Source organism: Rhea pennata, chromosome 15 (assembly GCF_028389875.1).
Source record: "Rhea pennata isolate bPtePen1 chromosome 15, bPtePen1.pri, whole genome shotgun sequence".
Classification (NCBI taxonomy): Eukaryota; Metazoa; Chordata; class Aves; order Rheiformes; family Rheidae; genus Rhea; species Rhea pennata.
The window spans coordinates 17,996,159-18,014,100 of record NC_084677.1 but is presented as its reverse complement, the minus strand read 5'-3'; the positions used below and the strand labels follow the sequence as shown (position 1 = coordinate 18,014,100).

Genomic DNA, 17,942 nt, shown 5'->3' with positions numbered 1-17,942 from the left:
ATGGGCTACAGTAATTTCTTCTGTATATGGTCTTCAAAAGTACTTTTTAAAACAAAACTTTTTTCCCAGTGGTTATTGAGATCTGGCTCCAACAAATGGAAGAATTCAACTTTGGTGCTTACAAGCAGGTAACAAAATAATCCATCTGTTTTTGTTAGAAATTGGACTGCTCTGTGCAACCTTTGAAAATGGTAAGTTTTGATGCTTATGGTGGGGGGAGTTTTTTAAAAATTTTATTTTACAACCTTGTCATTCCTTTGAATTTAAAGAGAACTCACTGTCATACAAACTGATATGACTGGTAGAGAGTGTTGAATCAGCTGGAGTTTGGAAATGGGAAAATGTTACACAGTATGGCTTTTTAACAGCTGGAAATATTTAAAAATTTCAACTATTGCACTGCATTATATAAGTAATGTTAAATGCTGCAGTTGTATTTTGTTAAAATATATTTAAATCTGTAAAAGTAAAGACAAATTTACTGGTGATCTTTACCAATGAGCTTCTTTATTGATCTTTTGTATTATTTTACTTTTAAATGAATATTTAAAGCTTGATTTAGGAAAAAAACATCTGCCAGGCATCTGGTGTGCTTTGTGCTGCATTACATCCCTTGGAATGGGAAGGAAAGCAATTCTCATTTAATTTGTGTATTTGAAAAATGTATGAAGGAATCATGAAACCAATCTAAAAAGCAAACACCTTTTTATTGCAGAATACCCCAAGGAGAGAAATCCTTTCTGAAGCTGTAACTCTTGATTTACACATACATCTTTGATTTTATCTAGTGTGGATGAGTTTAAATTTAAATTTTTTTTTTTAATTTTGTACTTTTCAGCCAAAGTTACTCTCCATGCTTGCTGGCCCACTGCTGCTCTGTTCCCAGGCCTCCTCTGGGGAAAACAGAGCAATGTTCCCCGGTGCTTGTTTTCCCTCGGTGGAGCTCTGTGAGCCCTCCAGCTCAGCTGAGATACATGGCAGATTTATTACAAATAAGCAAGAGACGCCTTACTCCTTTCCCTCACGCTTTTCATGTGGCTGTCTCCTGCCTCCCTGTGTCATGGAGTAGGTGTGCTTTCCTCTAGTAAGCAGCAGTGTGTACAGTGGGCAGTTTTTATTGGTTAACTCTGTAAAGGGATCTTGTTCCAAGGAGGAACAGCAGAAGGGCACAGTGTGTGTTTTCAGATAGAAAGCTGTTGAGTGCAACACCCCTGCACTCAGAAGCAGCATTTATTTCTGTGAACTGCTGCCATCCTAATCCAGAATCCACATGTGCTGCTCAACTTTTGGTCTTTTATTCCAGATACACTGGTTTGCTGCACAGCTGTTTGCAGTGGAGTAGTTCTATCCGCTGCTGTACCTCGTACCATCACAACTACCCTGTTCCCATCCATGACTAAGAATGCAAAGATGGTTTCAGTTTACAATGACATTTTGCTAGGTTAATTCAGGCCCTCCTTTTGAACCAATGAGAAGCAGTATTTTTTTTTAAAGTGCAAAAATATTTCTATTCATAAGCATACATCTTCTGTAATTAAAATTTAGGCTTAGGGTTCTAATCCTGCAACCACAGATGTGGATAAGGCTAATAATCCCTATGGGCTGGCTGAAGTTTTCAAAGGTCAGTGCATGCCTAGGGTCTTTAGGATAGTGGCCTAAAGCTAATGTAATGATCAGCAAAAGAAGTGTTAACTACTTATATATAACTCCAAGTCATTCATATATGAGATTGATTTGCTAAATTTGTATATAAATAGCCCTTTAAATGACATCCTATATTTTAACTCTGATTTTCTTCCCCCCAACACGCAACAGACCTTGTCAACTGTTGAGCATAATGATGTTTTCAGAAGAAACAAAGTCTGAAAAGTAGCTAGATTTTTCTTTTAAAGAGAGTTCCCTGGAGCATATATTTACAAAATGGAGGCCTGTTTTGGAAATGAAACCACGGAAAGCAACCCCCCCGCCCCATGACAAGTGAATCAGTTCTTTGAGAAAGCTCTGCAAGTGTAATTTTCAAAATGATGGCAAACTCAAATGTTCCCAGTTAAAACCACTGGCTGTTCTACAGTCTTAGGGTTTGCTCGCTGTAATGATACGAACCTGTACAGCACTTTGCAAAGACACCTTTCCCGTGGTTTCCTGTGTTTCATCAGTTCTTTCCCATTCCAGCTCCCTAAGGAGGACAGTGAGTCAGCGCTGCTCCCCAGCACCCAGGAATACAGCACCTCCGCTGCTGCTGCTCACCCACGAGAGGCCCTGTGCAGCGCCCCACCGTGCTAGCTGCTGGGACACACAGCTGCAAGCTCTTGAGTGCACAAGTCATGCTGCTGCTCTCCGAAAACTGCCATCTTGGATGAATTCTAGTCTTCAGGTTAAACTTTTGTTTTCTTTTGCACGCTTTCTTGCTACTTTTGTGCCCCTGGGGTAGAAACTGGGGACTGCGTGTGTGGGGAACCTAAGGCCCAGTATTAGTTGGCCTGACTTTCAGATGTACCTGTGAGCCAGGACATGGATGTTTTCCAAATAGGGAGCACGTGACAAAGCACTGCGCAGACAGCTGCAGCCCCAGACACTTTCCACACATTACCATTTTAATGTTTTAATTTTTATTTGAAGGTGAAACATTGGCAAAGCTCAAAATATCAGTAGAATGGAAGGGGAAACATAGTGACAGCCACCCCGCTGCTGCATTTTCTACCCTGTTTTCATTTCTCCAGCTCCTTTACAGCTGTATGGCACACTGTCTGCACAGAAAGCTCCCAACTGCAGTTTAGATATTAACCAGCTCCTTGAGGCTGGTCTGGACTCCTGGCCTGACCTCAGTTAAGCAATCAACCCCCTCTGCAGATTCACAGCCTCAGAGGAAGCCTCTGTGGACATGGGGGCTGTTTCAGTCAAAGGCCTTCAGAGCTCATAGGCTACGTATTTTTGATGCCTGATGGTCAGCTGGACACTTGGGCCACAGAAGTGTTTAACATCCAGGGCAGCAGACATGCCTGCATGTCTTTTCATTCACCAGCCATTCCCTAAAGTGCTTCTCGCTGTGCAGAGCGGGGTCACAGTGAGGGTCTTGGTTAGGATCGACGTGTTTGCTGTGCCACCTTGAACCGCATGGACAGGATGTCACTTATCCCAGCCTCTATCTCATCGTTTACCTGCAGAGATCCAACTCCTTTGGGAGACCCTGTCAGAATCAAGTCCCCTTCTTCCAAGGTGACAATTTCACTGATGTAGCTGATCAGGTGGGGGATGGAGAAGATCATAGAGGAGGTCTCCCCCTCCTGCCTCAGCTTTCCATTCACCTTGAGCCAGATCTTCAGCTTGTGAGGGTCTGGGATCCTATCCTTGGGCACGAAGTCGCTGACGGGGCAGGACGTACTGAAGCCCTTGGCCAAGGTCCAGGGCAGCCCCTTCTTTTTGCACTCCTCCTGGGTGTCCCTGGCGGTCATGTCCAAGCACAGGGCATAGCCTGCGACGTGCTCCATCGCGGCCTCCTGGGGCACGGCCTGCGCCCTCTTCCCGATCACCACCCCCAGCTCCACCTCGTGGTGCAGGTTGCTGCAGTAGTAGGGCCGCAGGACGGGCGAGCCTTCACGCACGTAGGCCGAGGAAGGCTTGAGGAAGAAGAGGGGCTCCCGGGGCAGCGCGCTGCCCATCTCCTTGGCGTGCTCCGCGTAGTTCCTCCCCACGCAGACGATGTTCCTGCCCCACTCCCAGAAGCGGGCCAGCGGCTTGGAGGAGGCCATGGGCACGGCGGGTCTCCTCCGCCGGGGAGCGCGGGTGACCTTGGGGTGGCCTTGGCCGGGCCCGGAGCCCGCAGACGCCGCTCTCCGTCTGTCCGTGCGTCCGTCCGTCCGTGCGCGCGCGTGCGTGCGTGGGCCGCGCGGGCGGCCCCTCCCCGCGGGCCCGCGCGGCGCGGGGCGGGCGGGGCGCTGCCGCCGGCCCGCACCATGCTCGGCGGGGGCTGGCGGAGCCGCGGCACCGCCCTGGCGGCCCTGCGCGCCGGGGCCCTGCTCCGAGCCGGTACGTGCGAGCGGGGCGCGCCCGGCGCCGCCCGCCCGGCTGCTCTGGGGGCCGCGGCGCGGCGGCTGCCGCTCGGTAGGACCCAGGGGCGCTGCGGGACGGCGCGACGTCTCCTGCGCGGCCGGGCCGGGCCGCGCCGCGCCGCGTCCCCTTGCAGCGGGGCCGGGCCGGGCAGTGCCCCCTTGCAGCAGGCCCGGGCTGGGGGGGGGGGGGGGGGAGCGTGCAGTGCCCCCTTGCAGTGGGGCCGAGCCGTGGGGGGGGCTGGGCCGTGCAGTGTCCCCCTTGCAGTGGGGCCGAGCCGTGGGGGGGGGCTGGGCTGTGCATTGCCCCCTTGCAGTGGGGCCGAGCCGTGGGGGGGGGCTGTGCAGCGTCCCCTTTTGCAGAGGGGCCAGGCCCTGGGGGGGGGGGGTGCAGCGTCCCCCTTGCAGTGGGGCCGAGCTGTGGGGGGGGGTGCTGTGCAACGCCCCCTGTTGCAGTGAGGCCAGGCCCTGGGGGGCTGGGCCGTGCAATGTCCCCCTTGCAGCGGGGGTGGGGTGGGGGGCTGTGCAGTGTCCCCCTTGCAACGGGGCTGGGCCATTGGGGGTGTGCAGTGTCCCCTTGCAGCAGGCCCGGGCCGTGGGGGGAGGCCGTGCAGCATTCCCCTTGCAGCGGGGCCAGGCTGGGGTGGGGGCCGTGCAGCGTCCCCTTGCAGCAGGCCCGGGCCGTGGGGGGAGGCCGTGCAGCATTCCCCTTGCAGTGGGGCCAGGCTGGGGTGGGGGCCGTGCAGTGTGCCCCTTTGCAGCGGGATGTGGTGGCCGTGCTGTGCCCTGTGGCAGCTGGGGAGGGCAGAGGCTTGGGGGGCTGTAGGGGGACCCTCCTGGGGCTTGCTGGGTGACAGGGCTGGATGCAAGCTTAAATCTGGCTGGCCGCCATCCCCCGGCCGGCTCAGAAGCCTGATGCTGAGCTCTCTTTTTTTCACGGCTCAGGGTTGCGCCAGGCTTTTTGAGCTGACTCACAGCCCCAAGTAGGTCAGTATCTGCTCAGCTGGAGCCTCTCTGTCAGCGGCTTGTGTGCACTGATAACGAGTTTGGGAGGCTCCTGCAGAGTTCCTGATCTCCCAAAGCAAGGATTATTGCTTGGGGAGGGAGGCTTGAATTTAAACTAAATTTAAAGGGTGGGGAGTTGTATTGGTATTGTTGAAAACACAAAAGCCCTGTAAGCTCTGCATTTAAATTTGGGATCTAAATTCTGAAAGTGTCTCTTTGAACCAGGGCTTTGGCTTGACTGTCCCTGGTGACTCTTGCCATAGGCCTTTTGCATTACTCCAGTTTTAAGACCTGGCCTTAATGGTCTAGAATCCATTGGAGTTACAGCTAGGCTTGTAAACCCTGATGCTATCTTAGGAACAAGTATGTCAAGCTCCGAGTAGCTCCCAGGTCTGGAGTCTGCCAGGTTGCAGCGCGTGTGCAGCGTGTCTGTTCTGCGCAGGCTTTGCTCCTGGGGGCTGGTGGGTGCAGCGTCCTTCCCCGCAGGGCTGCAGCCTGCCCCACGGGCTGCAGCCTGCCCCACAGGCTGCTGCAGGCACCGAGAGGGCGAAATCGGGGGGAGCTGCAGTTCGGCAGGCTCTGGGGAGCCAGCGTGAACTCACTGGCTATCCAAAAAACACCTGCGTGCACATTACGTAAAAGTGACTATAGTGTTTCTGCTCAGGTGGTAACGTGAGGACGTTTATCTGGGCATGTCTGTGCAGTCATCCTCTGTGCGTGTAACCATAAGTTTGAAATAGGAGTTTTTCCCCACCCTTTATCTATGACGAAAGGGGTAGGACAAAGTACTATGGAGAAAAGGCGTAAAGCATCCCTTTTCTGAAGGAATCCAATATTCTGTGCTGCTGCCTGTTGCCTTTAGTCTCTGCGTGTTTGCGTTTATGTGATAACATTAACACTTCCTATCTGCAGACCCCTTCCTCTCGGTGAGCCAAGCTGCATTAATGAACCGTTCCAGAAAACCAGAGTGTGACCCAAAGGCTGCTGATGTCCAAGGGAAAACTTCTGTTATCCCCAGTTGTCTTTGCCTCAGACGTGAAGTTGGGAGGGATGTATTACAGAACAGAGTGAAAATGAAGTGCTTTAATTTTGGAATAGACTTGCATGCATTTTCGTGATTCTGAAATGATCTCTGTGCTAGGTTCTGAGCCAGGGCAAGAGTTACATACTAGTAGGGGACCTTCCCTGACCAGAACTGGTTCTGAGAACATGCTCTTCTCATTAGGAGCAGCGCTGTGCTTGCATGAGAGAGCTTTTGATCTGCTCCTTGAATGGGAAGAGCTGAAAAGATGCAGCTTAGCTACAGATGGAAATTCAGAATGAGTTTCTTACCTCATGGATGCTTTGTTAGTACATTGTCTAAATTGCATTTTATAAAACATTTCCTTGTTTTGCGGTGTAGCTTGTTTTGCAAGAATGTGAATTGAACATGCAGAGATACTTTAGGATCAAGGCTAAGGTTAGAAACAGTTCATAGGCAGAAAATTTAAGTTGTATGAATAATTCCTTTGACTTCAAGACTCGAAGTTGGTGTGGGATGGGTGGTTGTTGTTGTTGTTTTTGTGTGTGTGTGTGTGTGTGTGTGTGCGCGCGCTTGTTTTCAGTTAGTGCCTGGTCCTGCAAATACTGACAGCATCCAACAGAAAAGTGCTTCATGCTAGGGAGCAGTTGAGGAGCAATTGCTTTTTTCTGTCAAGGAATGACAAGGGTTTGTGTTTTTTGTTCTTTTTTGAAAGGACTTTCCTGCACCAAAGGAACGCTTGGCAGGTATGGATGCTTTCTTCAATACTACATGTCTTCTATTTCAAATACACGGTGCATGCCTACGTTGTTATGCCTTAGGATTTTGTCTGTAGTACTGTGTTTAATTTTACTTGCACTCTCCCCTCCTTACCTCACTTTCGTTATAAGCAAGTGAGTTGGTGAATGGTGAAGGGGAAAAGTGGGCCTGGACAGGATAAGTATACCAGAGGGGCCTTACTGTCCCCACTGCCCCTGTGTCTGGGGCTTGCTGTGGTTGTTGCATGCACCGGTCAGAACTTTGATCTTGCTTTTGCAGCGGTGTGTTGTGTCAGTCTCTGGAGCTCTAGGGGGATTGTCTGTATTGACTGTAGTGAGGCTGTGAGGCCTCTTTAAAGCAGTCTCTTATCAGCGGTGGGCAGGACTGACCTGTTTGGAGAGAGAGGAGCAGGTTGATTGTGAGCGTGGTGATCCCTCCCTTTGGCACTGATGGAAGTTACCAAGCACTGAGTGTTAGGAGCCCTAGGGCAGGAGTTGGTGGTGGAAGATAAAGCAACAGCTGAGCCAGCAGAATTCAAAATAATGCAGTCGCCTTCATTTGTGTGCACAGGGGTTGGGTGTTAAGAAAAACAAATTTTTGATTTGTAGAGACTGACACATCTTTTTCCTTCAAGTGCGTGGACCCAGACCTGTGTTGCAGGGCTTCAGCAATGGAAGGGCTCTCCGTCTGGGCAGGTCCTTCCAGCAGAACCTCTTGTTGCCAGGTTGTTTTTCTAAGAACTGTGTATCTGTGAGTTGGACAGTGTGGAAAAAGCGGAGCCTGGGTTATTTGCATCTCAAATAAGATTTGCTTCTTGGATCTGATTAAACATTTAACGAAAAGTAAATAGCAAAATGCTGCTGTTGTATTAGGGTAACCCATTAACAAGAAACCTTCCTGCAGTGTGTGTCTTGTACCTGGCCAGCTGGGGAGCTTTCACAGAGAGAACCTGTCTTCTCTCCCTGGCGCTGTGCAGGGTGTGAGTTCACCAACTAAAGAACCAGATATTTCTGTACTATCAGTGTTTGTATTCATTATATTTCGTTTGTTTGTAATATGGCATTTTGTGCTTTTCTTTCTTTCTCTCTCTTTTTTTTTGTGTGCAAAGTCACTGTCCCAGGCTGACCTTTGTCCAGCTGTCCCCTCTGTTCTGCTTTCCGTTCTCTTGAAATCTTCTCTTGAATGAGAGCCCAGTGCTTTGCCTGCGTGAGCATGTCTCTGGAAGTGAAGTGCTCTTCCCCCCTGCTGCGGAGCCAGAGCCTCCCACAGTGTGGGTAGCAGGGTGACACTGCTCTAGTACTCCACGACCTCTCTCCTCTCCCTCCAAAGGAGGCAACCTTGGGCTATGGGTGACCTTCTCTGGGGCAGTGGTTTTGGGGACCTGCTGTGCTCTGTCCCACACGTTCACCTCTCTAGGCTGACCTGACATTTGACTGTCTCGGGATCCTCAGGTCCAGCGTGGCTGCGAGCTGTCTTCCTGCACACACAGCACGAGCAGAGGAAGTCGAAGACAGTTGCACAAGTCAACATGAAGGTGGAGTTGCTCCCAGCCCTCACAGACAACTACATGTATCTCCTCATCGATGAGGAGACAAAGGAGGCTGCTATAGTTGATCCTGTGCAGCCCCAGAAGGTAACGCACACTGCACTTGCGAGTGGGGTGCTTGCCTCTGCTAGTCTGGCCGATTCTTCCAGGCTGCTGTGTGTAGGAGAGGCAGACTTAATCACAGATCTGACTGAGGCTTGAGGGAAAGGCAGGGAGTACTGGCCATCCACAGCTATAGACAGGGCTTCGTAGGCTGTATTCTTCTGGGCTTGGACAGCCTGTCCCTGAGTTCAAGGGTTGTTGGCCTGTTTTTAAATTTGTGTATTTTTTTTATTTATTTATTTTTCTCCCTTGACTTGTTCTACTACAGGACAGAGGAAATGGACCTAGGGGCTTAACTGTGGTCTAGCTGGGTCATAGACCTCGTATCCTGATCTGCAACCCCCTACTTGGAGAGAGATGAGCTCTCTGCATAATGACTGGGGAGCTTGGATGGGGGTTGTGGCCCTTTCAGAGCTTTTAGTAGCCATGCCTAGGATATGGCAGGCATCCTGTGGGCACTGTTGAGTCATTTTGTGTGAGTTGTAATGTTCTTGCTGTGTCCTATGCCTGCAGGTTTTGGATGCAGTCAAAAAGCACGGCGTGAAGCTGACCACTGTCCTGACCACGCACCATCACTGGTAACCTTACCTACTGTAGTGAGATCTCTCCTTCCTCTGAAAAAATGCAATGTTCCACATCCAGATCAGATCTGTCTTCTTTAATCAGGAGCTTCAGTGAGGAGAAGGGCCAGAGCTCAGGAAGTGTCCCCTGGGCTGTCTGGTACCAGCATACCTAGAGAGACTCTGATGAGAACATAGATCCATGGTTGTTCAGGGCAGTTCTGGGTCTGGAATATAACATCTCCTTCCTCTTCCATCTGGACACCAGAACAGCATGTCCCATTAACTTCCACACTGCTGTTTTGAGTTAGTGTAAGTGCTTGCTCAGCGCAGGGGGAGGAGTAATTGGGGAGAGAGTGGCTTGGATCAGCACACTGTTGTGTTCCCTTGGAGGCTAATTGCCATGACAGTTCCTTACCTGCTTGTTTGACCAGGCAACTCGGAGCTAAGACTAATGCAGTGTTAGCACAGGCTTTCTGAAACACATTGGAGAAATAATTTGTAAATTAAAGGAACAGATTCTCTCAGAGGTGTGATTGGTGAAGGGCTGCTTTTAAAAAGTTCATGCTCACGCCAGTATAACCTCTAGAAGATGTCCGGGTTGCTGGTAGACTGGACACGGAAGTAGTCCATCTCGATTCTTTTGTGTTTGAAAGCACAAAATAGCTCTGGGAAGGGAGTCTGGTGGCAGTACAGTGAACACATGAAGAAGTGAAGTGCAGAGAAACGGTACAAAATAGCTGAGTACACAAAGACGAGAAAGTCTGCCTCTGCCTGTGCCTGGAGTTGAGCCAAGCTTTCTTATGGTAATTCTTGCTACCAAGTGGCACGGGGCTGTTTGTATTGCAAGTTCTCTGTGTCAGTGCTTTTAACCTTTAAAATGCTGGCTTATTCCAGCTGGTCAGTGAAATATATGTCTGGTAGTAGATGTGGAAGAAGGACTGCAGGAGGGAGCACATTTACCCTGAATTGCTAGGACGTGCTGGTAAGGCGTGCTACTCACGGTCAGCTGTTGTGGGAGGTTTACCTAGATTGCAGATTAACCCTGCTGGGGATGTAAAAAATGAACATTTTGCTCTAGCACTTCATGCAGTGTTGAACCTGACTAACCCCTCCCACTGGTCACAGTGGAGTCATCTAAGAGCCAGCCCCAATCTGGCAGGACCAGCACTGAGAGCAAATGCTGAGTTGTTTGGACATCTGTTCACCTGCTCCCCAGTGTCTTTTGGGACAATGAATTGCCCATATCGCCATTATCACAGTCACCTAGTTGATACAAGTATGTAAAGCCAGAGTTCCCCAATTAGGTGTGAACTCAAGGAGTGTTCTTGGAGAGCTGCTGACCAAGGTCATGTCTTGAAATCCTTCCTGAATTTGCTGCTCTGCAACACTGGCACCTCTGTAAATGGCACAGAAAGAAACTATCTCCACTGGTGCTGATGTGGCCTGTCCTTTGGTGTGAGGACAATGTTACATGTGCGGATATTGGAAGACTAGCCGATCAGAAATGATCACCTGGAGGTTACTACTGCAATTTGAGTTAGAAGAAATTTGTCTTCATCCCTGCCCAGATCTGTCTTTTTAATCTTCCAGGGACCATGCCGGAGGAAATGAAAAGCTTGTAAAGATGGAGACGGGGTTGCGTGTTTATGGGGGAGACAGCAGGGTTGGAGCACTAACACAGAAGGTGTCACACCTTACGTCACTCAAGGTAAAGGGAATGAGCTGCAGGACACAGTTGGGGGTGTCTTCCATTTGTAAAACAGCTTTAGAGATTCACCAGTGCAATCCAACTTGTGTTATTATTGTGGTTACAGTTTTTTCACCTTTTTAACATCTCTTGGAAGCATTTGATGATTTAACTACAGCTTTTTGGCAGTCTCAACCCTATGACCTGTAATCCCTCTGCCTCCTTTTGGCTGGTGATACTTTGTTGATGAGAACATTGGCATGGCTCACACACCTGTATTGTCCAGAGCATGCTGGGTGTCCAGCTGCTGTTTGACAGGTGGCTTTGCTGCAGTGGTCAGAACATAGGTGTGAACGGGCACGGCTTGTGTTCTGCTTCTAGACTGGTTAATACTGAGCAAATGCAAGTGGTTCTCTCTGAATCAAGGCAGAGAATACAGGATGAAGAGCAACTGTGCCAGCAGTAATGGCTGCTTGCATTGCTTTTCCAGAACTAACGCAGCAAACCTTGTTGCAACATAGATTTTTAATTACAGATGGGCCATGGGCTGGTGGATGACATAAACTGCTGCGAAATGTGCAGGATGGCATGAATGTCACTGCAAGTCCTGCAGCGTAGCTTTGGGGGGTGAGCAGCAAAGAAGGCAGCACAGGAACACATGGGAAGGTGTGCAAATTAGAATTGTGGGGGAATTATCCTTTGAGCCTAATGAGTGTGTGTAGTTCCTCCCTGATGCTGAGTGTCCTCCACTTCTTCCCTTCAGCCTTATTTTTGTTTGGAGCTGTTTACACTTGATTAATTTTGTTTAGGGTTTTGTATTTCTCTGGATCTGTTTGCTCTTGCTGTCAACCAGACGCTGAGTCACCCTGCATGTAAATGAAAGAATCTGGCAGTTCTCTTTGTAACAACACCTGCTAGGAGGAAACAGCTCTCTTCCAAGTCCTTACTGTAAAACTCTCTTGCTGAACTCTCCAGGGAACAGAGCTGAGATTTACTGGCCAACTTTGTGAGAATTTGCCTGTAGGACTACTAGACGATTGTAATAGTGGCGATTCTTTTCTAATCGTATAAATGCTGGCAAACAGTAGCTTAAGCTCTAGTCTTCTGCCTTCTTCTCAGGTGGGATCTCTTAATGTGAAATGCCTCTGTACACCATGTCACACTTCTGGACACATCTGTTATTATGTGACTAAGCCAAATAGCTCCGAGCCACCTGCTGTTTTTACAGGTGAGGAGTTGGGATGTTACGTCGCCTGCAGCCTGTGTCACAAAGAAATAGACTGTCCCTCTGCTTGTGTGCTCCTGACTCTGGATGTGTATTTGTTCCTTATTACCACTGCAGCTGACTAGCTTCCTTAGCAAGGAAGCCCCCTTAGCAAGAGCTACCAAGTAGTAATTGTAGATAAACTTGGCGAAACTCCTCTGGGTTTGTAAAGGCATTGCTGGACACCCTGCAAGCAACATTCAGAAAGAGTCCTGGATGAGTCTTTCTTTTAACACTTTCTTCTCTGAATCAGGAGGTTTTTTGTTTGTTTGTTTGTTTGTTTTTGTACAGCCTTTTCCTCCCACCCCCACCCCACAAGCACTCCTGCCAGGCCAAACTGTGTCTTAATTCCAAAGACTGTTTGCTTTTCCATATATCTGTACCTGTGTCCATAACAAAACTGAGAGAACAGAAGGTGGGGAAATAAGACAGGATGGGTGTCCCATCTCTGGTGCTCTAGGTTTGGTTCCTATTTTGGTGAGTAGAGTTACCCTTTAAATGAGGCTGCTGTCAGTCTCTCCAGACTGCCATATCATCTGTCTCCTGGTGAGTGTTCTCCAGAATTTGGACCAACTGGTGTCTAGAAGAAGTAACTGCTTGAGCAGAAGTTTAGGGAGCACTGAGGAGAAAATGCAGAGGAAATTGCAAGTACTCACGTGCCTTTGTCTTTGTTCAAGTTCATAGCAAAGGGAACTACTATTCCTTGTTCACTGTAGAAGGGGCAAGAAGGGAGAGCAAGGGAGATTCTCACAACTAGGGATTGTTTGCCTGTGGAGGCTGTGAGATTTTCTGCATTAGAAGTTAAGAGTGGATTAGAGAGATGTTTGTCATTTGGGTTAATGTAGCACTGAGCCTGTGTGGGGCAGAGGCATAGACCAGATGTCCCTGTGCCACTAGGTGCTGCAAAGTCTCTGTACCTTCTGGCTAGCTGCAGCAAGGGCTGAGCAATAGCAGGACTGATCCCTTGGGGAGCATTTGCACGTCTTTGGAGTCAGGCGGCTTGCCTGGTCCTGATGCCCTGTTACGCTTCGCTCTCAGGTGACACACTGTTTGTGGCTGGTTGTGGAAAATTCTTCGAGGGAACTCCAGAGGAGATGTACAGAGCACTGATAGAGATTTTGGGGAGCTTGGAACCTGAAACGGTATGAAACTATCCTTTTTTTGCTAGTAGGTTAACTAGCCAAAATGTGATGCAGACATCGTAAGAAACTCTCTCTCTAATAATACTGTTGTTCAAAGATAGAATTTCCCATGTGTTGAAGGAATGAATGCTTACATCAAGGGCTGCTTTTGCTGCAGAATAGCTGGAGTCCTTTGAGAAGGAAATACATGTACCCTAAATACAATTATGTTTTGTGGGGAAAGAGTGGAAGCTATTTATTAAAACAAAGACTAGGGAGCAGGGATGCCTGAGTTCTTTCATCAGACTTGCCACTAAATTGGCACACAGTATCTGGCTGATCACACCCAGCACATTGCCTGGGCATATCTCCCGTGGAGAGTATGGTGTATCCTGGAGAATTGACTCTGTGCCCCACTGTACCGTAACACTGATGATAGCACTTGGCACTGCACCTACCTAGAGCCACATGTAACTCTTCATTTCTCATCCTAGAGAGTTTATTGTGGTCATGAATACACCATCAACAATCTCAAATTTGCACGACATGTTGAGCCCAGTAATGTTGCTATCCAAGAAAAGCTTGCTTGGGCCAAGGTAAGTTGGTTCATCCTTTCTCTAGACTCGCTGGATGCCTTTGTGGACATAGAGCCTCTTTGGGGAGGCAGGGGAGAGGGAACAGCATGAGAGGGAAGCTGAGGGAAGGGAGTGATAAGAGCCAGAAGCAGCAGTAGCTCATGCTTTCAAGGGTGCAGTGTGTTTGGGGGCAGGGTTTATTTGTGTCCCACAGAGGATGGTTTGCTCTCCTGTGGAGATACAGCCACCCCTGGGAATTTCTTGGTATCGGTACAGGCTGACCCTCCCCATCCATCTGGGAGGATTAGCTCTGCCCCAGAAGGCTAAGGCCTGTGTCCCTCTGCGTGCACCTGTGTGCTTGTCTGATTGCATGGCCCTGGGAAGGGCCGGGCTGGAGGAGCAGTTCCAGCAATTAGATGCAGTATTAAGCCTGTTGCATGGTTCATACCCAGAACACTTTTTGTTTGCCAAAACATTCCTCATCAAGCAGAATTCTCTCCCCTTGTTGTAGGCAAAATATGACAGCGGTGAACCAACCATACCCTCCACAATTGCAGAAGAGTTTACATACAACCCCTTCATGCGAGTGAGGTACGGAGGAGGTGTGGGACCGATCACTCTGCCTTGTGTTTGGGATGTGCGTGTGTGTAGAGGGGATGAGGTCCCCAAAGAGCGAGTCATGAGAGTGAACTGCTCTTGCATCACGTGCTTCTATTCAGATGCTGCCAAGACCTTCCTTAAAACATCTGTGTTTCAAGAGTAAATCTGGCAAAATATACTCGCTGTCCTGGCAGAGGCTTGTTCTAGTAAGATTTGAAGGGTTGTGATGAGCACCTCTGCCTGGGCTGGGGTCCCTGGCTCTGGAGCTATACTCCACACTCCACAGTGTGATTATGTTCCTTTGTCACGCTGAGTTTGGCAGAGAGGCGCGGTGAAAGATGCCATTCAAGGCGTAAGGGTGTTTGCAACCTCTGTTGCCCATGAGTGTTTAAATCAAGGGAACTGATAAGCCTGTGGCAAAGCTGAGTCCTTGGTCTTAAATTCAAAATCTCCCCTTGATGCAGATGAAATGTGATGGTGGTGACTTTGCCTATGAGATTTTTATCTTGCAGCGTGTGTATTTACTGTCCTTGGTGTTCCCTCCTGGTAGGGAGAAGACTGTTCAGCAGCACGCTGGGGAGACTGACCCCATCCGAACAATGGGAGCTATCAGAAAAGAGAAGGATAATTTCCGGGTCCCAAAGGACTGAGCACTCTGCCTGAATCACTTTAAATGTCAGTTTAATCGTAACTTAGACTATTCAGATGTTTTAGGAATTAAGCATTCTGTTGTGATTAAGACAGTCATATTTAGGTTTTTATTTTGTTTTAATTAAGGAAAAAAAGCACTTTGCCCTTGTTGAGAATGTTCTACAGCATATTTATATGATGAAGAATATTTATCCTTCTATTTGTGGTTCTCAAACTGTCACATATGTCACAAACTGATCAGATCATTTTACAAATGTTGGTACATGGCTCAGAGGCTGGGGTTGGGAAGAGTCAAGTCTTGAAGCTTTTTTTTTTTTTTAAAAAAAAGTTCTGTTATTTTTATAGGAGCCCTCTGTGAGTGCAGACAGTGGGACTGGGGTCCAAGATGTCTTCATTTAAAAAACAGAGACAAAATACACATAACTTAAATTGCCATCTGAAGATTTAAATTTTTCCATGCTGCTACTTAAACTCTTCTGAGTCTATCACTTCTGTCTCCACTAAAGCCACTTGCCAGTGACAGATCTGCTCTGCCACCACCAGTTAAGGGCTTAGTTCATTAAATACGCTATATGGCCTGGCTTTAGAAACAGGATGGTGGGACTGTCCAGCTGTTCTGCAGGGCTTTTCTCTCTGACTTTCCTTCTCATAGACTGCAGTAACTTCTTCAGGCAGCGTGCTGGCTTAGAGATTGCACTGTTGCTTATACCCTTGCACTGTCAGCTTAGCCTGTTTGCATGTACCTGCTCACTGCTCTTAATTGTGATCTGTATGTTACTTGTGTTAGTACCACAAGGCTGAAGAAGGAATTCGTCTGCTCATGCAAGATCCTAAGAAGAAAGAACTTACCTGGTGCCTAACTGCATGTCTAGCAGTTGAGTAGCAACTAGACTGCTGCTCCCGTAGGTTCCTTGCTGCCAGTAACCAGAAGAGCTGCTTTGTAATATGCTGTAAACTAGCACTTACCAGCTGGACACTGATCCCCAGCCAAGAGAGCAACTGTTCTCGTGAGCGTGGGTAGTAACTATCTTGTGCCTCTGAATGTGGAAGACACCAGCATATAGGCCTGAATTAAATGGGAGCAGATGCTGTATGCTACTGCAATTAACCGTTTATCACTGCAACCTGCTCTGGTTCAGCTTCTGTTCAGAAAAGGCCAGAGAAGTGACGTTATAAATGGAGAGGTTGTCCTTATATTGCCAAATTCAGTCAGGCTGGAATCTCAGATCCCTGGAGAAACCATCTCAGCATGGCGTGTTCCAGTTTCTAGGTTTGCCCGTTCGGCTTAAAAGCTGTCTCTCTTCTCAGGCTAGTGCCGAGTGACCCGAGTCTGCAGCTACCCTGAAAACTGCAAAGAGGAAACATCTCACTGGGCTGTTTTTCTGACTGAGTAATGTGCGAAAGTGGGTGAATGGGATCAACTTTGGGGATGGGGGGGGGAAATGCAGTTTTCTGAGAGGGGAGTGGATTAAGTCTGAACGGCTCATCTTTTGGGGCGGCTGAGATGCTTGGTCCTGGCTGTGGGACTATAAATAAAATCTGTTGAGACCAAAGGCCTGAGGAAAGGCTTTCTGCTCTCAGCGTTTGGAAATACTTGTTCGCACCTGTGGGATACAGAGCACTGGGACATCCGTCCGCAGCCCAGGTGCACTGAGAGAGTTGGCACAGGTATTCGTGAATTTTTCTAGTACCTCCCTGGCTGAAACTGTGTATCTGGAAGAACTTGTGTTGCCAATTCAGAATAGCACTTTGGGGCGTCGCAGTCCTGTTACTGCCTGTAGTTTTGGCAGAGAGCTGAGTTGTAATGACCCCACATCCGCGCTGCAGCGTGAAGCAGCACTTGTTTCGAATGAACTTGCTTAGCCCAGGCTCCCTGTTCGGGCCTCGGGGGCTGAGCCAGTATCCAGGGAGCTTCTCGTGTTGCTAACGAAAAGCATCTTTCCAAAGGAATATTGCCTCTGAGTTCTCCAGTATCCGGGTGCCCGACCCTGGTCGTGCTTGACCTGGGACGCACCTCTCCCGTGCTTTCCATCCTTCAACTTGACATCTTTTTAGGAAAAAAAGAAAAAAGGTAAAAGAAACATCAGAAAAGCTGGTAAGAGGTAGAGGAGCTGCTGCGGGAGCGACCTGCCTCCCCTCGTCCGTCCCGAGCATCCGGAACGGCTTGTGCCTGATGGACAGTTGTCACGAGGAGGGAGGGTCGGTGGTTAGTGACTGATTTGGGCTTTTTAACGCTGTCTGCAAGGGCTGCTGCAGCTTGCTCGTTTGCTGTGGGTGTGCGTGCCGGTGCTGTGTCTGGGGCCACCTTTCCTCTTACGGTGGAAGAGGAATCTCGCAAGCAAAGCCTGGTAGAGACCCTCCCCGAGAGCTGTCAGGAGCGGACTGGGCGATGATTGCCGCCTCAGCAGGAGTGAGCCAAAGATGGTAGGACACAGTCTTCGAGGGGCTTGACAGCTGTCTTTAATGATTTTTGTTCCTAATTATATCTTCTTCCTCTGTTTCTTGATCTCAGTTGCATACTGCAATCTGCTCAAGTACAAGATTTTTTTTTTTTTTTAATGAATGTTTCACCATTGAAACTAAGCATGAAAAGATTCAAATGATTTTGGTTCTGGTTTCTCCCGCTGTCCCTAAAGTGTGTTGCTTGGCGAGTAATGCAGCAGTGGAGTTTGTAACTGCTTAATTTCATTGTGGGGGCTCAGGTCCGCTCTCTAAAGGAAATGCGGCGGTAGCTGTGTTAAAGGGATATGAGCAGAACTTGGTGTAACCATTTTTAAAAAATTTTACTTTATAAATTTTTTTTGTAGTTCAGAAGGAAAAGTGGTACCTAAAACTTTACTGACTCTAATAATTTGAATGCTGTGCTGCTACAACCAAGCATGACTTTGCTGATGTCTGTTTTGACAATTGAGGAAATAAATACAGCTGTAAACAGAGCATCGATGTGGCAGTCTGGAAAAGGTGGATTTTTTTTTGTTGTTGTTGTTTAAAAACCAACAGTG

The 17,942-nt window shown here is 48.6% G+C and overlaps 2 protein-coding genes across 5 annotated transcripts; one reads left to right on the top strand and one right to left on the bottom strand.

The window, feature by feature from the left end:
- Nucleotides 1-2,586: 2,586 nt before the first annotated feature.
- FAHD1 (fumarylacetoacetate hydrolase domain containing 1) lies at nt 2,587-3,894 on the bottom strand. The gene has a single exon (XM_062588312.1). It carries the CDS (start codon nt 3,747-3,749, stop codon nt 3,078-3,080), a length of 672 nt encoding a protein of 223 aa, XP_062444296.1. The 5' UTR covers nt 3,750-3,894; the 3' UTR covers nt 2,587-3,077.
- Nucleotides 3,895-3,937: 43 nt separating this feature from the next.
- HAGH (hydroxyacylglutathione hydrolase) lies at nt 3,938-17,876 on the top strand. 4 transcript variants are annotated; one of them, XM_062588465.1, is made up of 10 exons: nt 3,950-4,026; nt 6,788-6,818; nt 8,283-8,464; nt 8,993-9,057; nt 10,633-10,750; nt 11,849-11,957; nt 13,032-13,135; nt 13,609-13,710; nt 14,201-14,280; nt 14,840-17,876. In XM_062588465.1, the coding sequence occupies exons 3-10, from the start codon at nt 8,360-8,362 to the stop codon at nt 14,937-14,939; spliced, it is 783 nt and encodes a 260-aa protein (XP_062444449.1). In that variant the 5' UTR covers nt 3,950-4,026; nt 6,788-6,818; nt 8,283-8,359; the 3' UTR covers nt 14,940-17,876. The 4 variants fall into 4 exon arrangements, with proteins under 4 accessions (XP_062444448.1, XP_062444449.1, XP_062444450.1 ...); XM_062588463.1 differs by lacking the exons at nt 3,950-4,026; nt 6,788-6,818 and adding an exon at nt 7,491-7,555 and having other exon boundaries at nt 14,840-14,964; nt 16,249-17,876; XM_062588464.1 differs by lacking the exon at nt 6,788-6,818 and having other exon boundaries at nt 3,938-4,026.
- Nucleotides 17,877-17,942: the final 66 nt, after the last annotated feature.